Here is a 21630-nt window from a genome sequence, read left to right as displayed (position 1 = left end):
TTTCTTAACCTTGAAAGATCTAGAAGGTATTTTTCTGGAACTAAAATAGTGTCAGGATGAGCGTAGCTTTATTTGTTTTACATATTCATTGTGAAATTTTAATGTGATAAATATATGTCTTAAAAGGTTGTGAGAGCAAACACTAGTGGATTTTTTTTTTCTTTTTTATAACAACACAACGAATTTTGGACCTGATTTTGCCCCCTTGTGGTAACTGAGAAGTTCTGTCTTTAAATTTAGAGTCATGGGATCAAAGCCAATACAATGCCAAGCGCTGGACTAGATTATATACACAACACCCGCATATGTCAGTAGGGTATAAACATGCATAACTAGGTTGTACATTACTTTTCTATTATTATTTGAGGTCAAGTTTTACAGAGAGAGCTGTACTGTTGAGACACCATTAAGATGTTTATCTCCTTAGGACATTTAAATATTGTCTTCAGACTGTATATATTATTTTGGACATATTGGCAAAATGTTCTCATTTCAATTCAATTTTATCCAAATCTGACTTTTTAATAAATAATACTGTTAATCAGGCTCCTAGTCTAAGGCAATCACCTTATCCACACAACTGATTATAATATCAAGCCAGTAACAGTATTCGTTTTCCCTCCTTTAATACTTCAAAGCACCCAGAATTTTTCACTTTAACAATTAGCTTTTCCATTATATTAAAATATTACTGGGCTGAAAGAAAATACTGATAGCCTATGTGGTATAATGAACTCATTTGAGCACTGGGTCTGAAAGAAATTTAACATTCCAAATAAAAGACATTATGAGTAGTTTATTTACCTGGTAGGATTCATAACAAAGCCAGTTTTCTTCTGTATAACTAGGATTTCACCCTTGAAGTTCAGTAAGCAGAGCACCTGCGCTGACCCCAGCGGCGAGCAGAAACCCTCTCTTTGCGGAGCGGTTTCTAGCACAGAGTCAGAAACTACCAACACTGCTCCAGGGAGCACCAACACATTGTTGGGGTGGGATTTGGGCAAGCCTTTGTTTCAGTTTTTGTTTTGCCAGATCCACCAATTTTAACAGATAAGAAGAGCCATGCTCACCAGTCTAGTAGATGTGGCCACTGACAGTTTAGTATTTTTTCTCATTATTCATCCCAGTTTACCTTCATCATCTTGGGTTAGTTAAAAACAGTGTATCAGTCTTTTCAATGCTTTTTTGACTTGCTGTAATATGCAGGACATTACTTAGTTCACAGTTACCTTTGTTTTAACCGTTAATAAACAATCAAGCGACAGGTCACTATAGAAAATAAAATATCAACATTTCAATATGTACCATGGTACCCATGCAAAACACATTGCACTTGCAATATACAAGTTTAGCTGCAGTTACTCAAGGAAGTTTAGAGAGAGCAGACATGATCTACAAAGATATTTAAAAATCTGATTATCTATAAAGCGTGGGGAGAAATTGCTGGGAAAAAATGCACTTCTATAATTCCCCCTCTCCTCTTTTTCCTTCTGTCCCTTAGACGCGTAATCAGTTTATTTCATAGAATATAAGGGAAGAATGAGGTTTCCAAATCAGCATTCTGATTTTTAAAAAAAGATCTTGATTTACTGTTCATCAGTTGTGAATTACTGTACAATAATCCTAGTTGACCAGCCAATTTCAGCATCTTTGTAGGAAAAAGAAGAACCAATCAAAATAAAATGGAACAACCCCTGCAAACTATCAACACAGTAATTTACTTTTTTTGTCATGAGAAAGTACCTAAATATTTCCTTCCAAAAATACTTGAATTCATTGTGCACTTCTGCAAATATTTTAGTGGAAATACTTACAACTAAAGAATACTCCCTCAAACCTCATTAGTTTGAGAACTAGCCAACACATTTGTTAAAATCAGTGGATTTTTTTCTGATATCTAAAAGTTTCCAGAGCTGGATCATCGGATTTCTTTTTTAAAAGCCTCTAAAAAGATCACTTTCTTTTACTCTAAGACAACAATTAGACACGTAAAGCACTAATTGCGTTTAAATTCTTCCAACAGTTATAAAAGCTGTTATGGCTGAGGAGCTGCCATAAAACAACCACATCTTCACATTTATGCAGAATTCTCCTTTCTTCAAAGGAACAGGTATGAAACTTCCTACATTGCTCCAAAAAAGATTGCCTAACATTGGCCAAGTATTTTTTTTTTAAAGTTAATAAAGGGGTGACTTTAAAAAAAAAAAAACACCAACTTTTCAGCATTTCTTCTCTCTTGATGAGTTAGATTTTGTAGTGTTATAAAAGTGCTGAAAGGCAAATTTTATGTGAGATAGGTTATCATAACTTCAAACAGACCTAAAGAGATAGAAATGCTGTAATAATGATAGTGTGATCTTTGCAAGAAGTGATGGAATATGATCTGATATAAACAGACCCAATTATTCCAGCAGTTACTAAACCCACCATTGATTTCAGTGAGCATTATTTCTTATGACTCCTAATTTTTTGTCTAACATTAACACCTGAAACCACTGTTATACATGTAACTCCACTGTGTTCAGCAGACATGTATACATTAGAATAGATACTTGACTCTCAACTACTCGTGGTTTAAAACAGACAGTGGCAAGGCCAGTTTTCTATGACTAGAAACATGGACTTCTACTAGAATCATTAAGCTTACATTGACAATTTTTTTAATGCTTTTTTGTGTTTTAAATAGAAGTTGAAGGAAAGTTAAAAACCTGTTAAATCAGAGTCTCTCACTAGGGTTCCTTATTGTTATTATAAATTAAATAAGTAATGATGTTGTCAACACAAGTGCTCCCTGTCTGCCATTAGAACATTATTTATGTTCTAATTATTTATGCCATCTGAACATTATTTAAGACTTACTGATTTATTAGTAGTAATTTTCAGCAAATGCATTGTTTGTGGACTGGGTCAGCAGAAACAGTTTAGGAGGTGAAAATACACTAGTCTGCCGTAGAGCGCAGATGCCCAGGCAGCAGTGTAGTCTTCATACGCTCCATCACCTCCGCTCTTCAACCCTGAGGAAGGATAGCCCCTCCCAGTGGGAATACATTTTAATTTTCCTGCCAGCTCAGTACTTAGTTGGAGTGAGAAACCAACAAAGAGCTGATTAATTTCTGCCAACACCATGACAGGTTTTTCTCATGTGCAGCTCTCTGGTTGGAATCAGGCTGAAACTACCTGTTCATTATTTCCCCGATCTGATGTAGCCCATGGTGCAGACGGCAGTTCCAGTGAATATTTGAGACAGATTTTCTTTGCTTAATATCATAGGCAATTCCGATACGGAATATCCAAAAAAAGGACTGGAAGGAAAAAAAAAAGTAAATGATCAAACACCTAATAAATATAATGCAATCAGTTTCTCCTTACTTCATGAAAGTAAGATTTTTTTTTCCCAGCAGTTATTTTCTGCGTATAATTGGCTTTGAAACAATAGTAACTAGAAATGCAGAAATTTCTAATGCAAATTTAAAAGGTCATATCTGATTTTCTGCTCAGTCATATAGCTAACATACCTCTACTCTTAAAGGTGCCTACAATAGCTTCAGTTTTAAATCATAACACTAAGACATACTTTCAGAAACTTTTTCACATTTCTGTAGCCTTGTTTGCCCAAAATAACTGTCATAGAATATATTACAGTACATTAACATAGCATATTTTATAGAATACCTACACCAAAATTCATTAATTATTCTGGCAAATAATTACTTTAATTACAGAATGCAGTGTCCATACATGGAACTGTTCTGGAAAAGCTTGGTTTATCTAGTCAACTTGTCTATAAATAAAACCCTTAGTGGTAATCACTGAGGACTAGAAATATTTTCACAAGTTGCTATAAAAGATTAACTAGCTGCTAAATGAATCTTCCCAGTGCCTGTTCAAAGGATGACTCATCTGCTCCAATATACTTGTGGGAATAACAGTCAACATTCTTTGACTTGAATGTCTCACATACTTTTTACTTAAAGCATTTAAAGTCACCTCCATTTAAAAAAACAAACAAACAAACAATAGAAAATTTCAAAGATAAGAAGGCCGGCCTTCATCAAGAAACTTGTAATCTTGGTGATAATATATTCCATTAATAAGGATATAAGAAAAAAATATTCCTTTTATCAAAGATTTAAAAAAAAAAATAAAAAAGCACATAATATAAATAAAAAAGCACATAATAGAAGCATTAAGTCTCTTGGAACATTAACCACATTACCAAGCAGCCTAGAGACACTGAAGACAGCAGCTGGTCTCGGCTGGATATGACCCTGAACAACCTCATCTAACTTTGAAGTTGACCCTGCTATGAGCAAAGGCTGGAAACAAATGACCTCCAGAAGTCCCTTCTAAGATGGTTGTAATTATCACTAATAACTAGTAATAATCACTAGCAATAATACGTAATTGGTAATCTTCAGGCACTGTAAATACGCTCTTTATTGTTTTGGGCACCCATTAAGAAACTCAGCTCAATGTAATCTAATTTAAAAGGTCAGGGAATTTTTAATTATTTTGCAGTAAGTCACAACCTCCATTTCAAGTAAGTTTGCTAAAATGAGCACGGATCTATAGCATTTATAGTTTACTAAGAAATAAGTAACACTGATTTTTCTGTCATAAAAGTAATGATTTTATTTGGACAAGACAAGAGATTACTTGGGGAAATCATCAGAATAAGATTATATATGAAATATTACTGATTATATGAATCAGATTGTATAAAATATCTGATTCCCTATATAGGACCTACAGTTTATTAAATGATGGATACTCCAGAGGGTTAGTCCTACGGCATTACAAAGCTTTGATGCTATTACTTTTACTTCCGGTAACACCTAGGCCGTTGCAGTTGAAGACCATTATGCATATGAATTTTTGTAGTAGGTGTGCCATACGGTATTCAACAACAGAAGTAGGATATTGGAAGCTCTAGTCTGAAATGTTACAGGTTTTCTGCAACAACCCTGCTGTTGCACAACAGCTAAAAGACTGGACTAATGCCCAGTCCCTTTAAAATCTTTAGGTCAAGCCTAAGTGTTCCTAAATCTACCAGAATTTCAACAGCGAATTAATTGTGCAAGTAATTTGTCTGTGTGTGCTTGAAACTTCTTTACTATAACCGGTCAGTCAGTGTTTCAGGAGGAGGAAGAGGAAGGTGGTCTCTCAGGTGCATGGAATTAGAGTCTTTCAGTGGGCTAGGATTATCACACCACCTCAGTAAGTATGGCTTTTAGATGCCTTTTATCATACACTCTGACTATTGTGTTTGCACTTCCTATGTGTGTGAATTGGTGGATCTGACCAGTAGAGGCAGGTTATTTTTAATCAATACATAGACTGTTTGAGAATCTACCAAACTGACTCAGTTTTTCTTTCCTCCATTTTCTTGATTGATAAGGAAAAAGCACAAAAATGCAAGAATATGATGTAATGATGTGATTATATCACAACTTGACTGATTCAATTGAAGAAGACTACCTAACATGGCACAGTGCAGGTCATCATCCATTCCTTGAATTGTTCTCTATGTGGGAGGACTTTTGTGACAGCCAGTCCCACCCAGCCAATTTCTCTTCACCCTTGACAAATGGGTCAGAAGATACTATGGGATGTCCTCCTTCCACATCACATGTTTGAAAAGCCCCAGTCTTTTTGTTGTAGCTTCCCTGCAGGTCTTCCACTAAGATGGACATAACAGTGAAACATACCTTCTTCAAAAAGACCTGTAAGCCTAGACCCTTGATGCTGGCAAAGTTGTGACAACGGCAATCTAATCACTACCCAACTGAATTGCTTGTAGGCAGAAATGAAGAAATAGCTCCCTCCTCACTAGTATCACCACTATGTAGACTGATGTGACTGTTAAGGAAAATTCTGTTCAGCTCAGAAAGGACACCACCACTGCAGTACTTGCAGACAATGATATAAACATGGTCCAAATCTGATGTTCAAAGCTAGGCAGATGGAAACAGAGAAAAGATTATAACAGAAGAATAAGGAGAAAATAAATACCATTTCCCAGATCAGGGCCCAAAGAAATTTTTCTTTCTTTCCCCCACAACACCACCCCCTTCACCTACTCTCAAGCTCCAACACCCAGCACCATTCTGCTAAGGGTTATCACTCCCCCAGCCCCAAAAAACATTGACCAAAGGAGATGAAGCTCTAAAGAGACATAGCTAATTCTTTTGCTGAGAGACAAAATGCTTCATGTAAGTAATACATTATGTAGGGCTTTTAAGAAATGTAGACATTTAATGTTTTTACAAAAAAAAAAATCAAGCTGTAAAATATATCAGCAGAGGTGATAGGAAATAGATACCACACACACAAGTGTGAGAGCAAAAGAAAAGGACCACTCTACTGGTAAATATATTTCTCCTGATAACAGAAATATAATTCACTCAAAAGGCCCTAAAACAGGATGTTATGGTAAGGTATGTGTCTTTGGTGAGAAATCCGTATTTGTCTGATACTGTCATTTTATCTTTGCAGAGCAGATTTAACAGAATATGTTCCTGTTTTGTTCGTGGTGTTAGAACCATATATATTGGTCTAGGACTGTTTTGTTCCTGGTGTTAGAACCATATATATTGGTCTAGGATATCTTCTCATCACGAAAAATTGTATTTTAAACCACAGAAGATAAATTGTTATGCACAGTATTTTATGTCCATTTGGTGTTTTGGGAATCATCAATTGCTTGTTTTCTCATTCACTGTGGAGTCATGTACTGTTCAAGTGCAACCTAGATTAGTCCAGTAATGGATGTTTGTAACCTATGTCTTTGTCCATATGCTTGCCTGTTTAGAACAATATCACAGATGTAAATAACAAAAACTGATTTTTCCTGATACATGCAGATCCTCCAAAGTTTGATAGGATATGGCCGAATATTTCTTCCCTTGAGGTTTCTAAACCAAACCAAGGTAGGATGCTGTAAAATTCCTAGTGGTCTATAGTTATTGAAATTACTTTCAAGGAGTCCCACATGGTGGCAAAAGCAGTAACAATGAGAATCCAACTCATTTTTCTTCTGGTGCTAAGTAATGCTATTCTGTGAGAAAATAACCATAAAGCAAACCTTACCTGAAAAGGGAGTCTTCCAACACTCAGATTGTGCGCATCCATTGCAAAAAGCCTGGAAAAGTAGACACACAAACTATAAGTACTAATACACAGAAAGGCCTAGATAATGTTGGACTTGTTTAGACAGCACAGTCTATATTTTGAGTAAGTTTTGAGATTTTTTGTGTGAGAAAAGATTGTCATTGTCTACATCAAACCCATTTTTAATGTCGTTTCCACTTTGTTTTCCCAAGTGAGCTGAGAGGCGTTGTCAGCTTGTGTGCCATCCACAATACAAGCAAGTTCTCTGCAGGATAGACTCATAGTTTTCTACAATTTGAGTGCCACACAAAACAATTACTCACAGACTGTGGCACGATGATTAGCATTGAAAGAGACAGAACGACTTTTTAAGATGACTAATAAAAGTAAGATTCTTTGTTACTTCAAGCTGTATTCAGCTATACTTCACATATCGAAATGATTGTTCATTATAAAAAATAACATCCTTTTGTCCCCCTTATTTACTGCCCTTTGCTCCCCAAAAAATCCCTGCAGAAATCTGGCCTGTGGCTTGCTTTGACTGTGTCCTTTCTGTGCTATATAACACATACAGATAGAGAATAAAATTAATGAAAAGGTGATCTAGAAAATAGCTACTAAACTGAAGAAGATGTATTGGGAATCTGTTGGGGAATTACATTGGAAGGGCTGTAGTTAAATCCATTGATCACAATGACCAAATCAAAACATATGCACATCTGTATAAAATCTACCATGTTATATGTGCAAGTTTCTATGTGCCCAACAAAATAGAAAATACTAATTGATCTGTGCTCTCTATAAGGATTAGCAATGTACTTTAGTTACATTATTCACATATATTTAAAATTAAATATCCCTGATGAAGTGATACTTGGCATTCCAATAACTTCATTTAGCCCATGTTATATTTTCCAAGCTTTTGCATATGTTCCTTAAACAAACAAAAAATTCCCCAGATTGATCTCTGCTCTCTGTAAGGATTAGCCTACATTATTCACAGGAATTTTAAATCAAAACATTCCCAATGAAATGATACTTAGCATTTCTAATGGATTTCATAGCTTAATTATACTGCTTGTGATCTCAGACTTAACTTCATTGCAAAATACGTCTTGAACAGCACAAAATTATTCACTGTTTCTTCCCCAAAAATAAGAATTTTAGTAAATTTGGTATCGATGTTTTGTTAGGAAGCACAGAACACAAAAAGTTACAAGCTTTTCTGTTCAGTTTTTGTCTTTGCAGCATATTGTTACAGTGTTTAACACTTATTGTAGATTAAATACTTCAGTCAAGGATAGTGTATGAAGAGAATAATTACAGAAATCTGCCTATACCTAATATCATTTTATTGGGGTTTTTTTTGCTTATACTATTAGGCTAGAATGAATATGCATACAAATTTAATAAAACCCTTTGCAGACCACTCTAGTTACCATATAGTCATTGGTCATGGATTGGGAGAAATCATCAAATAACCTCAAACTGCCAAAGTGCGTAGATGTGAGTGACATTCCCTTTCTTTATCTTGGATATTACAGCTCAAATGATTCAATAGTTGATAGTATATAACTCATTTTCCCTAACTTTCACCCTTTCCTTACAAAACAATAACCATTGTTAATTTAAGTTTGAAAATAAAGAAGTTTATTTTATTCTTTTGATTTGTTCCTATATGATACATTTTCTAATTTACTGTTCATTTTATTACCTATCCAGTTGCTCCTAAATTAGCTATCTCAACTGTTTCTTCTGTTCAAGTTGCAAACCACAAGAGAGGTAGGAATTCTTGGATTCATACAGTGATTCCATAGTGCTCTGTGTTGTGAATACATTGCACTGTATGAATCTGGAATATCTGTGAAGTGTACCCATCAGCTTACTGGTGAGGCATCTTCATTAACAACAACAGAAGCATTAAGTCGCATGAACATAAACCATACAGAGAAAATAAATATGCTTCTTAGTCACTGCTGGCATATAAAGTGACATGGCATTTGTTTTTAAAGGAGTTAAATTTTGAATATGACCTTTCAGATTGTTGCCTAGAAAGCAAATGTTTGTTAGAGTCTCGTTTTCCTCACTGATATGCATAAATTGTAAAAGAGGATACATAAGCAGATTAGTTGAGGGCAAACAATACATAAAGCATCAATTGTCCATATCCTCAAGAAGTATCTGTAAATGCCATGGAGTGTAATGCATAGTTATGTCTTTTAATGCATTGTAAGTGTGCCTTACATCTTCATTTTATCGTAACAGTGTGCAAATTCAGGGTGTAGGCATTACATTTTGAACTGATGTTTCAGTGTTTTATCAAAATAATGGAATTATATGGGCATAATGAAGGATGCCAATATTCCCTCTGACTTACAGGCAACCTGTTTCATTTGCATATCTATCATTCACAGTCTGAACCCTGAGCTGTTCTCATTGTTTTTCCTCATCAATTTATCTGTAAAGAGTATGTATAAAGATGTTTTGTCTATCTGTAGCTATTGTGAATATCTCATTATTCATGAAATACATATTAACAAGGAATAGGGTTGTTAACAAACGTTTGAACTTAGTTTGACCCATTTGATGAGATCATGATAACGAGCCATACTGTTTGTTATGAAGCAGGTCATTTCTAAGGTTACGATGAAGTCTCCTTTGTTTGCCTTTTGTTACTGTATAGAGGAGGAACACACAGTTACTGGAAAATGAAAAATATTTTAATGATTTTTGAGTGCACTTTCTTGAAATACTCTTCGTGCTTTTAATTAGAAAATGATGCTGATAGCTGTCTCATGCGTTACCTGTCTTAGTTTAAAAATTATGCTTCCCTTCCATTTGTGTTTACCATTGTTTAATGTGATGACATTTCATGTTTTATTGGTCGTGGCTGAAGCTTCAGCTGAACCTCGTCCCCACAGCACAATAGTATGTGATCTCAAAGATGTAAATGCATAGCATTATAACGGGGGGAAAAGTATTTAATTTATAGAAACAAAACAATTAAATGATCAACCTCTTTATGAGCCTTCTTCAATAGGTAATTTTATCGTGCTTTCTACAACAGGATCAAGATTGTTGCAATAGAATCGTTGCATTGGAAATAGTCTTTAAAGGCTCATACAGTTAATCATTCTGTAAGTTGGCAAGGGATTTGACAATTCCTGAATCATCCAAAGACAATTATCAAATCTAACATGGATATCTCTTCTCCCTTTTTCCTTCACATTAAACCTATCTAGCTATCTTTACGTCTCTTCTGAGGTTTTATTTTCCAAACCATTTACTTCTTATTGTTATTCAGCTTTAAACTGTCTCCAGTTTATCTGTGTCTTTTCTGACATGTGGTACTCAGAACTGAAAGCAGCATTTTCTAGCACTGTAAGCTCATGTCATTTCATTGTTAGTAAACCATTTGCAGCCTGATTTTGATGCTTTTCCTCCATCTCTTTCAGTGATTGCATGGCTTTGCCAGTGCATGAAAGCAGTTGGGTTGCTAGCCAGTGACATGCACCTAAAAACCTTAAGCTGTGCTTCTGACAACTCTAATAAGCAGCCTACTTTCTGGTCTTGGTGTGCTGGTTAAGATGAACCACATGATAAGCTAGAAAGGCCATACAGCATTGATAGGTATTAGCTTCCCAGCTGGCATGATGCTGAATGCAGTTCTACATGCTATGTTTGACTGGTTTAGGGTAGCACCTCCTGTAGCCAGTGGAGGAAATAATTCCATTTCAATCATATGAGAACCCTTTACATAGCTTTTTTTATAAACACAGAGGGATGTAAAAATGATTCACTGATCAGGCCAACAGCAGTAAGCAAAGTTCATATTATTGCACTAGCAAAAGCTGGGAGGAGGCAGGGGGGAAGCAAAAATTAGCAAAATATGGGTTTAATTGTTACCTGCCATGCCTTTTTTTTTCCTTTGCACCATTGCTAATCTTTGATCAGATGTTAGACTGTTTTTGAGTTAACTGTGGTTTTTTCTATACCATGTAGCATTTATCAATCTGATGATCAAGATTCCTAGAGCTTTCCTGTATCTTATTATAAGTTAACTTTGAGACAAAGGCTTTCTTTCACACAGCACAGTTGTTACAAAAGAGCAGTACCCATAGGAACACAACCAAGTATAAGAATTGGTCTCATTGTTTACTTTTAATATTGATTAGCCACGTCTGAACTTGGGTAGTCCTTCTGCATATGTTTAGGAGCATGTGTGTACATTAAACTAAGTCCTTCGTACTTATTAGATGTTTCTTCAGTCCAAATCATAACTTGGAGCAAGCTTTGTTACAGAGTGAATTACTTTATGTGCAGCTTTGTTTCTTATGCTTGTGTAATGGCTAATTATGTGGAGTAGTAGTATTATTGAAGGTCATATCACAATTTCAGAGTCGAAGTAGTGCAGTCATTCATTGACAGAATAGTCTCAGTTTCTTTCTGCTACTTTAAACACAAAAGATGATGTAGTATAGTCTGATTTACTGGCACTTCTTTATAGTCTACATATTTTTGAAACATAAAAATGTAGTATTCGGCTGCCTGTTACTGATTCGGAAAACAAGGTAAATAATTTCCTCTAAATTCACCTACAGTATGATTGTGTTAAGCCACAAGTCTGACAAACATACCAGTAGGGTATCATCTCAGCAAAACAAATTGTCTGATGGTAGCAGAAGACAGGTCCTTTGTCAGACAAAGAGACTAAGACAGAATTGCTTCTGAATCTGAGATTCAGAAGGATCAGATTGCTTATCACTAACCAGTCTGTCTTATTTTAAAAATCAAATACATAAAAACTTACAATTGTAACAATTTTCCCTGTGACTCCTGTTTGCCAGTGCTAGTTTCCACTTTTAGATCTGTTGCCTCTGCCCCACACAGGCAGTTTTTACTCAAGCAAGATGGATATAGTAAGGGAGAAATGCTGCTGGGTGGCTGGCTGAGATGCTGAATCACACTGACCAGCTGCAAAAGACAACAAACGTTAACACTTTTTTCCTCCCCACTGAATTATGTCAAGTGGTAACATACTGAGACTGATACACCAAATGTTTTACTGTACTCCAGCAGTTATAGGCATCAAAATCATCAGATTGGCATGAATGACAAAACATTGGTTTAGCAGTATAACATTGAAGAGAACAAGAATGCATATATGTTAACTAAATGTGTATATGTAAATTGAATTAATGTTTCCTGGCAGCAGAACAGCAGCTTTCAAGATTGAAACATATGTTGTGCTAAGTGTTGTACAGTATAAGAAAAGATACAATCTATTTACAGTCCACTACCTCAGACAACAGCCAAAGAAATATATATGTATTAGGTGTGCATAACATACTCATAAACATGTACTGGTGTTGTTATTTCTTTATAAAAATACAGACAGGCACAAATATTGTATCTGATGCCCTATGGCAACAATCAGTGGGCTCGTTAGATGCCCCAGCATGATCAGCAGCATACCATAGGAAAGGCAGCACAGGGGACGTGATCCCTGTCATGTATGGAAACATTTTACACCCCTGCTACAGCTTTATCTAATTACAGGCTAAGTCAACTTCAAGACCTTGAAGCCCTTCCAAGTTACGGCATCCAGTACTCCATTACTTTAGGAATCATACCATAATCTCTTTCACCAGTTAATAAAGTACATCTCTAAAACATTAGTGGTTTTGCTGCAATTTGGAAGAGTGTTCAAGAACCTCAGTGCCCTAATGGCTAGACACCATCTCCTAATTTCCAGTTGAAATTTCTCAATGGCCAGTAAACACCCATTTGTTCTTGTGCCAGTGTCGTCCATTAGCGAAGATACTCACTTTGGATGGCAGAAGGCTATTTCCTTGATGTATTTATAGCCCAGTGATATCCCCATCTTCAGTTCCATGGACTAAACAAGCCAAACTATCCTAGTCTTTGCTTTTTAAATAGTCTTTGTACTTCTCTGATCATCCTAATAAACTTTCCTGCATTCCTTCTGATCTCAAGAGTTGAGTGATCAGACTTACACAAGCTTTCTACACAAAGCATAGCTGTGCCTTCTATAATGATATTGATACATTTCTAATTTTGCCTTCTTTCTGCATAAAACCAAGCATTGCTTGTGATTAAAGACTAAAAGGCACTGGCATTCTATGGTTAATGAAGAGGTTTTTAAAAAGTGGCTGTCATGCCAGCTGCATTTCAGACGGCTGCAGAAAGCATGCTTTCTATTCAGTACACATTTCAGACTTCTCATGATCTTTTCTAGCCCAATTGTTTTTCATCTCTGAATATAAAAATAGGTTAATGCTTACCTCAGAAGTACAGTAGAAGTAGCTCTTAAATAACACCTCTCTTCCTTCCTTTTCTTCTCTGTTAACTGCTTTAGGAGGTGCTGGCCAAAAGGTCAAACTAGAGATCTGTTTGGTCTTGAAACAAAACACTCTGGTTCCCAAGGTGCCTACCAGTTAGAGTACCCCGCGTTCAGTAGTATTTTTGAATACTCACCATTTATGTCAGAACAAAGCTTTTATTTTACTTACAGTTGTGGATTTAAGCAGGATTAAGTTTGACTATTTTGTCCACTGTATTTAATATTTTCAATATGAGGAAGTTTTTCCCGGGTCTTGATTTATACTCGTCTCAAATGTGCAAAAAGATGTGCATTTCTATCAGCGGAAACTGAGCCTCCAGGACCCCTGAAAGGTTTACAACTGCAAATGCTTCAGTTCCATCAGGTCTGCCAACAACAGCCAACCTTCAACATCATGCCATGGTTGTCGGGTCACGCTAACCTGCCTGAAACAAACTGCACTTTCATTGCAGATAAACATCTGCTGTTGTCCATGTTACATTGATTAACATGTATGTGCCATTCATTCATACTTCTATTCATGGTTCATCTTTACTAAGCATGTAATGTGCTATTACTCTGCTGCTGTATACGTTTTGTATACATTTCTGTTCTTCCTTGAAAGACTGTGAATGCTTCGGGCACTCCAACCGGTGCAGTTACATCGAGCTGCTCAATACGGTCATTTGCGTGAGCTGTAAGCACAACACTAGAGGTCAGCACTGTGAGTTATGCAGGCTGGGCTACTTCAGAAATGCTTCTGCAGAGCTGGACGATGAAAATGTGTGCATAGGTCAGTCCCGGGATAACTGTGGCTTTTCTTCTGTGCCTTTTCAGCTACTGGCAGTTGCTAGGGACCACTGCTGCTTACTTGCCAGTTGAGCCAGAATGAGCTTTTTCAATGGATAAGAACATCTGTGTAGACTTTTCACCTGATTTCCGTTGCCCCAAGGAGGTATTTTGAATCTATATGTGATGATGAACCTCCCTGGCTAAGGGTCCTGGGAAGACTTTCCCCAGAAGCCCCCAAGAAACTGATTGTGCTGTCCTTCCGCAGGAGGGAGCCACGCCAGAGGTGCGCACATGAAAACTGAAGGGTTGAGGCAGAAATACCTGTTCCCAGTCTGACTTTCAGAATTATTAGCACAGACTCTTGAATACTTGCCTGGAGACCTACAAAAGTTGCCAGCTGCATCAATAGGACATGGGGAGTGGCGTTTATTAGCCCCCTTTATTCACTTAAATTTCATAAAAACATGTTACAGCTAATTCTGCTCCCAGGCACAGGGCTGTAAATGCAGCATTGTCTCCCCTCTCCTTAGAGGAGAAACTGCAGTTATGCCCATGTGGTTAGGAACAGAATTTGTCAAATCAGTTTGACATGATGTCAATTTAGAAAAGGGATTCTTAGGTGGAAACAGTGCTTTAGACCTAGCATCTGCTATAAATACCCAAAATGCAGAATTAAAGAACATGTCAGACCATAATAAGTATATTAGGAAAAAATATAAGTTCTTTATCACACTAGAAGAATATGCATTTTTCTCATGTCAACACAGACAGTATATAGCAAAACTTAGGATACTTTAGGTGAAGATTGAACATAGTCAATAAAGGAAGCTTCATACAACGGCCAGTAGTTAACAGGTAGCCACAAAAGGCGCTGTTCTAATAACAAACAGGTGGAAGATTTCATTATATAATGTTTCTTATAGACGTAAGCATCGGTAGAACCTGTTCTGGATTTTCATGGTGATTTTTTTTTCTTTCCATTTTCCAGGAAGCAAAAAGAAAGAGTAGTTATAAGATAGTTTCATGCCAAAAGAGACTGTGGGTGAATAAATTATATTTTAATATTCTTTACAATCCGTTGCTGAGATTCAAGCCAGAAACTATTTAGGTTGCTATTATTTGTTTCAGTCTGCAGTTTGACAGATTTACATTTTATTTCGTGGTAAACACCTAGATCCATCCACGCACTGCATTTCACGTGTCCTTCTTTTAACTTTGCTTGGCAACACATTCAGAAATTGCATGATCTCCTGTGACATTAATTAGTCTGAGCTAATAAGAACTTTAGTAGGCAAGTCATGATTTTGTATGACTGTGCTGAGGAGATTAACCCAATCAAATGTGCTTGGAAAAACCTCACTGTCCCTCATATTTGTCTGATGTAGATGACAGACATTATCGGTGTGTGACATCAGGGCTGTATCATTTCAGCTGCCTAAATAGGCCTAATGAATATGACACTAAAATACTCTATTTGGGATTTTTCATCAGCTCATTCAGTACGTTGTTTTCCCATGTACACTGAAATGCTAAGACAGCAGCTGTAGCTATGTAAGACGAGGAAGTTAATAAACCAGGAGTCAAAAATAAGTAAATCTTAAATTAATTTGCAAGTGATATATTTAGAATGTCTTAGTAAAACAACTGTGCACTTTGAAATTGCCCAGACTCTGCAGAAATAAAATTAAAAACCCTTTCATTTAACAAGAGTCTTTTAAAAAAAAAAAAAAAAACCCACACCCAACAAAACAAAATAAAAAGCAGCAACGTGATGCATTTGCTGACTTTCCTGACTTTCCCACCTTAATGCAAGCAGAAGTCTCTTGGGCTCCCATGAGAATTGTAGCATGTGAGATAACTATAGGATCAAACCCTGGTTTGCTACATGTTAGGTAACGTGTTTTAAATAAGTAATACTCTTGTTGGACTAAGACAGTTTTCAGGATCATAGTAATCATACTGCATACAAAATGTATGTATCCTCGCTGATTTGCCAACTTAAGAAGACTTTCATACTACTTCTTTGTTTAAAGTCAGTGAAGTGAAGCAGATACTTAAGCACTTTTCAGAAAATAGAAGTTTGTGCTTAAAGTGCTTTCCTTAACTGGGGCTCCTAAGATTTAATCTGGCAAAATGTAGAGTATTTTCACCTCTGAGAGAGTTGATGGATTCACCATCCTTCTAGGTCAAGCACAAAGAGTCTTGCTCTATTGGAAACGCTCATTTCTCTGAGTTTAAAAGCAGTGTTTGGGGTTTTAAGTATGAGTGGAATGTTGGCATGAACATTTCAATAAGCAGATATCCAGTAACACGTGCAAGTCTTATTCCCATTTGAAAGCCATTTTTCCAGGCTAATTCTTTCCACTTCAGCCATATATGTAGAAAAAGTAAAAAATGTTTGGACAAGCTAGTTTAATAGCAGCCAACAGGGCTTTGGCTCTGATTTATCAAAACTACTGACATAGTTTTCATAAATATATATGGTAAGTACATGGATAACAAATCTGTGAAACTTAGCCAATGCTAACTAAATGGAGAAAATGTAAAATGTTTCATTTTTAAAACTGACAAATTACAAAGAGTTTAAATACTGAGAAGGTTTTTACCAGTGAACCAAATGCAGCACATTATACAGTGGGCTTAAATCTAATTTCATTATGCCCTTAATTTCTTTAGAAGCAAAATAAATTTTATTTCCTAAAATGAAATATCGAAAATTTGTGGATTTGTCAGTTAACTGCAAAATTACCTCATATGAGCAACTACAGTTTCTAAATAAATCAAGGTATTTTAAAGTTAAAAATCATTCACTTGACATGCTTACAGTGAAAAAGATTTTAACAACTTGAAGAGCTTTTTATTTCTACAAGGTCTTGATAAAATCCTGATAACTCTTTACTTCAGTGAATACACACACTGGCAAGCATGGATAGCATGGAAACCACCAAGTAGACCCAGAGTAATAAAAAATTTCCTTTCCCTTACAACATAAATACTGAAATGGTAATTATCATCACACCTATAAGAAAGCCAGCCTTGCAGTCACTGAGGCTTAAGCTTCAGTTAACACCTGTAAGACCTTTAGAAACCCTAATGATATATGTTTAAGTGAACCATGAGGGCTATCCTGTAGCCACTGTCAACCCAGACTGACAAGCAGCAAGCCTGCAAGCTTCAGCCCATTTTCACAACCTTCTTTTTTACTTATTTTCATTGTGTTTTGTTGGCAGCATCACATTGATACAGTGAATCTCAGTGAACAGATGACTACCACTGTCATCTTCCCATCCTTCAAACAGTCACCAAATGAAGGTTAGGAGGAAAATTCCTTCCCAGTTCAGATTTGCAGGGTTTTTTTCCCCACCCTGGAACCTGGTGTGTGGTCTGCTTACTAGGATGATCTAGGAGTGTCAATTTAATGTTATGTAATGCCCTGTTGTTGTAAGGGCATTGGAGATACTCACTGACTCCCTGTGGCATACTGGAATTGTGGCTTTTGAGCTTTTTAATGTCTTAAGTATTTGGCAGGTCTTGGGAATGTTGCACAGCCTGCAATATGGTGTTGGACAATGAGCTTGGATGTTCAGTGGACCTCTGTAAGTCATATATCTGTGGTATCAATTGTGCACTGGGAAAGATGGAGGCTAGGTTCAGTTACTGAAGGTTCCTGGGTCTGTTTGATGTTCCAATTTGATCTACTACTTTTGTAAAAGGGCCTGGCTTAAGGTTTTGTTCCCACTATCTACTTTTCTATTGTACTATTGTGAACAGCACAATATGGGCCTGGTAATTCTTATGTATTTTTATGATAGAGTTCAGTAGGAAAGCTTTCACTATTTCAGGATCAGGTTCTTGTTCTCTGGAAAATATAAAATTAGGTATCTATAACATTCAATATCGTAGGCCATACATTTCTTTCACAAACACTTGTTTAGATCTCTGTAACTCCATTATGTCCAACTAAGCTATTTTTAATGTACGAGAATTGGGCCCTCTGTTTCTAATGTAATTCCAAGCTTTCTGTCTTTCAAGGTTTTCTATAAACACTCTTTAAGCAAATTTTACTCCCTGCATTCAGTTTATATCTTGGTTCCATGCCTGTTTATATAAACACTTCATACATCTGATGAACATCAGAATTGCCAGCTTTTCAAATGGCACTCACTGTGCTATAATTCTGCTCAGCCTTGCACAGTATTTTTGGCGTCTCACTTTTCAATGTCATTAATGAATGTTGCTAGCTAATTGACTCTATTATTATTGTGGAACTCTGTTTGCCAAAGGTAACTATTCTTCTTCAGCATGCCAAATGTTCAAAGTGCCATCTGTAATTTATAGTTAATAAACACTGAGACAACAGATGACAAATGTCTTCCTGGTAATTTTTTTCCTGTTACAGTTTTTCCTTGGATTTTTTTTTGTTTTTACTTCCCAGTTCAACTCTATTTTGTCAATTACAATATCACTGAGGTTTAACCTAATGCTAGGGAACAACTGCCAAAGGTAGTCATCAAAGTAGCACTGATTCACAGACTTATAAAGCCAGACTCCCAGCAGGTTGCCCAGATTCAGGAATCGATTTGTGTATCTTTTGCCTTCAATAGCAGCAGAGATCAGACACTGCCAAAATGTGTCTGTGGTCTCAGTTGACAGTGGAGTTACTCTGGGTCTACATGGATCTACATACAAATAAGATACAGCCCTTCATTAAAAATTAAAAAAAAAAAAAAAAAAACCCACACAAAAAACAACTGAAGAACAAGAGCGCCAAAAATGAGCTCTGCTAGCTACTGTCTTGTCTTCTTTGTTCAGCTAGTTGAAAGCTGAACATGGATGTTGTAATCACATTAAAGAAAAGGGCTGTGAATGTACAACACAGTAAGTGTTGTGGGAGGAAATGGGTTACCCTAGTCATTCTTTAATTAGGTGAACACACATGGAAAATATACAGTGGGGAATGAGCCTCACTGCATTTTCCATCTGCCCACTGGGAGGTGAGAGAAATGAAAATGGCAGTGTAAAGCCACTTCTGATAAGTTTTGCATTACATTACTGCTCACCTCAAGCTTTTCATTGTGGAATATGTAAAAGGTTTATTAACGTCACTGATAAATACAATCTCGTCAATTTAATAGCAGATATCCATATAAATTATTATACTGCGCAAAACTATAAAGGAAGACTATCTTGGAAATAAGTAAAGTGCATTTATATAGCCCTGTAAAGACATTCAGCATTTCTGAAAATATTGAATAATATAGATAAGCCTGTTTTAATAATGCAAAACATTTCACCCTGATGGCACATTGATATATCCATACTATACAAAGCTTTTCTAATGTTCATTAAATTGTCAAAAATATTCTTACCAGAAGAGAATCTGTTACAATCACTTACCCTCAAAGACCATGGTATCTTCTGCCTTTATACCTTTTCTGTTTACTTTTTCTCTTCACATCATAAAATGTCTCTTCCTGAAATGACATATGCAAACAAATAAATGGACCTTTAGTAGTTATATTCACTACTCTAGATATCCTTAACAGACAGTCTTCCTTTACCTTTAGCACTGGAAATGCACCCTTTATTGGTATTGAATGAATTATTACCATATGTAGACCTGAATCCAGTGTGTATGTGTTGTCTTGTTTCTGCAGACTGTTATTGTAACCCTTTTGGTTCAGTCCATGATCGCTGTAATGACAGAGGATTTTGTGAGTGTAAGGAGGGAACATCAGGGCCTAAATGTGATAAATGTCTGCCGGGATATATCTGGCACAGCTTGGGCTGTCAACGTAAGTAACTCTGAGAGTCGCCCCTCTCCTGCAACTTTGCTGCCTCTGCGTCTGTATGCTATCATGTGCAGCTACTTAAGAGCAGAAAACGAGCAAAACACTCTGCGAGCTGTAAGACTGCCATACTCCCTGAACCGTTTCGGAGACTCCCAGATGAGGACAGTAAATTGACTGTGTCATCCATTTATTTCAATATGCTTTCAGTGTCCTCTCGCTTTCTCTTGCTAACGCCTGGAGGAGCTCCCCCGGAAATATGTAAATATGCATGGCCTGCCAACTGTGAAATAAGTTTTGTGTACCAAAATGTTAACTCCATATTAACTCCAAATTTAAAATTCTTACTTAAAGACAAGGTGATTTCTCTGCATGTTCACTTTTTTCTGTACTAAACTTCTTAAGTAACTTAACTGTGCTTTCATACCTTAAAACTATGTCCCTGGACAATAAAATTGCAGAACACTGGCTCATTACCTGTTATAATTAGGGAAAACTAGACAAAAGGAAAAGGTAAAAAAAAAAAAATGGAGGTATACTTATCCTTAAAAATAAGAGCTGAAATTTTGTGCAAATATTGCTAGAGCAGATGTTGTTTCAATGCTTAGCTGTATATTTAGCTTCTCTTCTGGTTAACAGGTCTTGTAAACAAGTGAGTGGAAATACCACATCGGTATATACAGGATTAGACTTCTACTGCAAATTTCTTTTGTAGTAAATTCTTAAGATTTATTCTTTATAACTGTTTTGATCATCTACTTCCAGAAACTCAGGAGAGTTCTCTCATGTTTTTCTTTCACCGTTTCCCTGTCTCTCTGCATTCTTACACACACACATTAAAGAAAGATTTCTACAAGAGCTTGCTTTTGATTTTTAAGACTAAGAAGCACAAGAAAGAATGTAATTACTGACACCCATTAGCCAAATATTATAAAATTGGCTATATAGCCATGCCAATGCTCTAAATGCTGTAAAACAAACGCAAATCTTATATCATAAATTTAAAAAAAAAAATAAAGTTAGAGATTACTGCTGCCTCTCCAAGCGATGAGTACCTCTGAAGTAGAAAATCTGGGTGTGTTACAATTCAGCAAATATATCTGGAAAGAAAAACAATAAATAAAGAATTTCAGGAAAGATTGTGATAATGAACCAATTAGCATCAAAGAGAGTATGTGAAAAGAAACGAATTTTGCATGGGCAACGCAGTTAAATGTTACCCAAGAAAACTGTACTTCCTCAGCTTCTGCCAGAAAGCTCCTGTTTAGATTTGGCAGGTTATTTGAACCATACTTTTCACATGTGGTTGTTAACTGTATGCTCATTTTCTGAATGCTTGCACTTGAGTTTTGATTCACAAAATTATTGAGCACTTACAGTTGCAGCAGAAAGCAGGCAGAGTAGTGTTTCAAATCTCAGAGTTTTCTATTATTAATATTTTGAAAAATCAGATCCTAGGTATTTAAGGAAAAAAAAAAGCACTCAGAAATCATAGGATCTCCCTCTGCCTTGCACCCTTTATATAGAAGAAGGTTGTCACCACCCCTGTACCTTAACCTAGGTACTGACAAAATAAGCATTAGAATTTGTGAAGCA

General features: G+C 36.2%; 1 protein-coding gene across 6 annotated transcripts in view; it reads left to right on the top strand.

The window, feature by feature from the left end:
• NTNG1 (netrin G1) overlaps nucleotides 1–20956 on the top strand; it is a 149886-nt gene extending 128930 nt beyond the window's left edge. For 3 of the 6 annotated variants that reach the window (XM_069789462.1, XM_069789461.1, XM_069789463.1), the window contains exons 6-7: nucleotides 14079–14246; nucleotides 19903–20956. In XM_069789462.1, coding sequence (XP_069645563.1) covers nucleotides 14079–14246; nucleotides 19903–20048 — 314 coding nt within the window. In that variant the 3' untranslated portion in view covers nucleotides 20049–20956. Of the gene's footprint in view, nucleotides 1–6863; nucleotides 6930–8832; nucleotides 8893–14078; nucleotides 14247–19902 lie in introns of all 6 variants that reach the window. The other 3 variants (XM_069789466.1, XM_069789464.1, XM_069789465.1) reach the window with 3 other exon arrangements.
• The last annotated feature ends 674 nt before the right edge of the window (nucleotides 20957–21630 follow it).

This window comes from Haliaeetus albicilla, chromosome 8, assembly GCF_947461875.1.
Source record: "Haliaeetus albicilla chromosome 8, bHalAlb1.1, whole genome shotgun sequence".
NCBI classification, from domain to species: Eukaryota; Metazoa; Chordata; class Aves; order Accipitriformes; family Accipitridae; genus Haliaeetus; species Haliaeetus albicilla.
The sequence above is the reverse complement of the archived record's forward strand: the minus strand, read 5'-3'. Positions and strand labels throughout refer to the sequence as shown.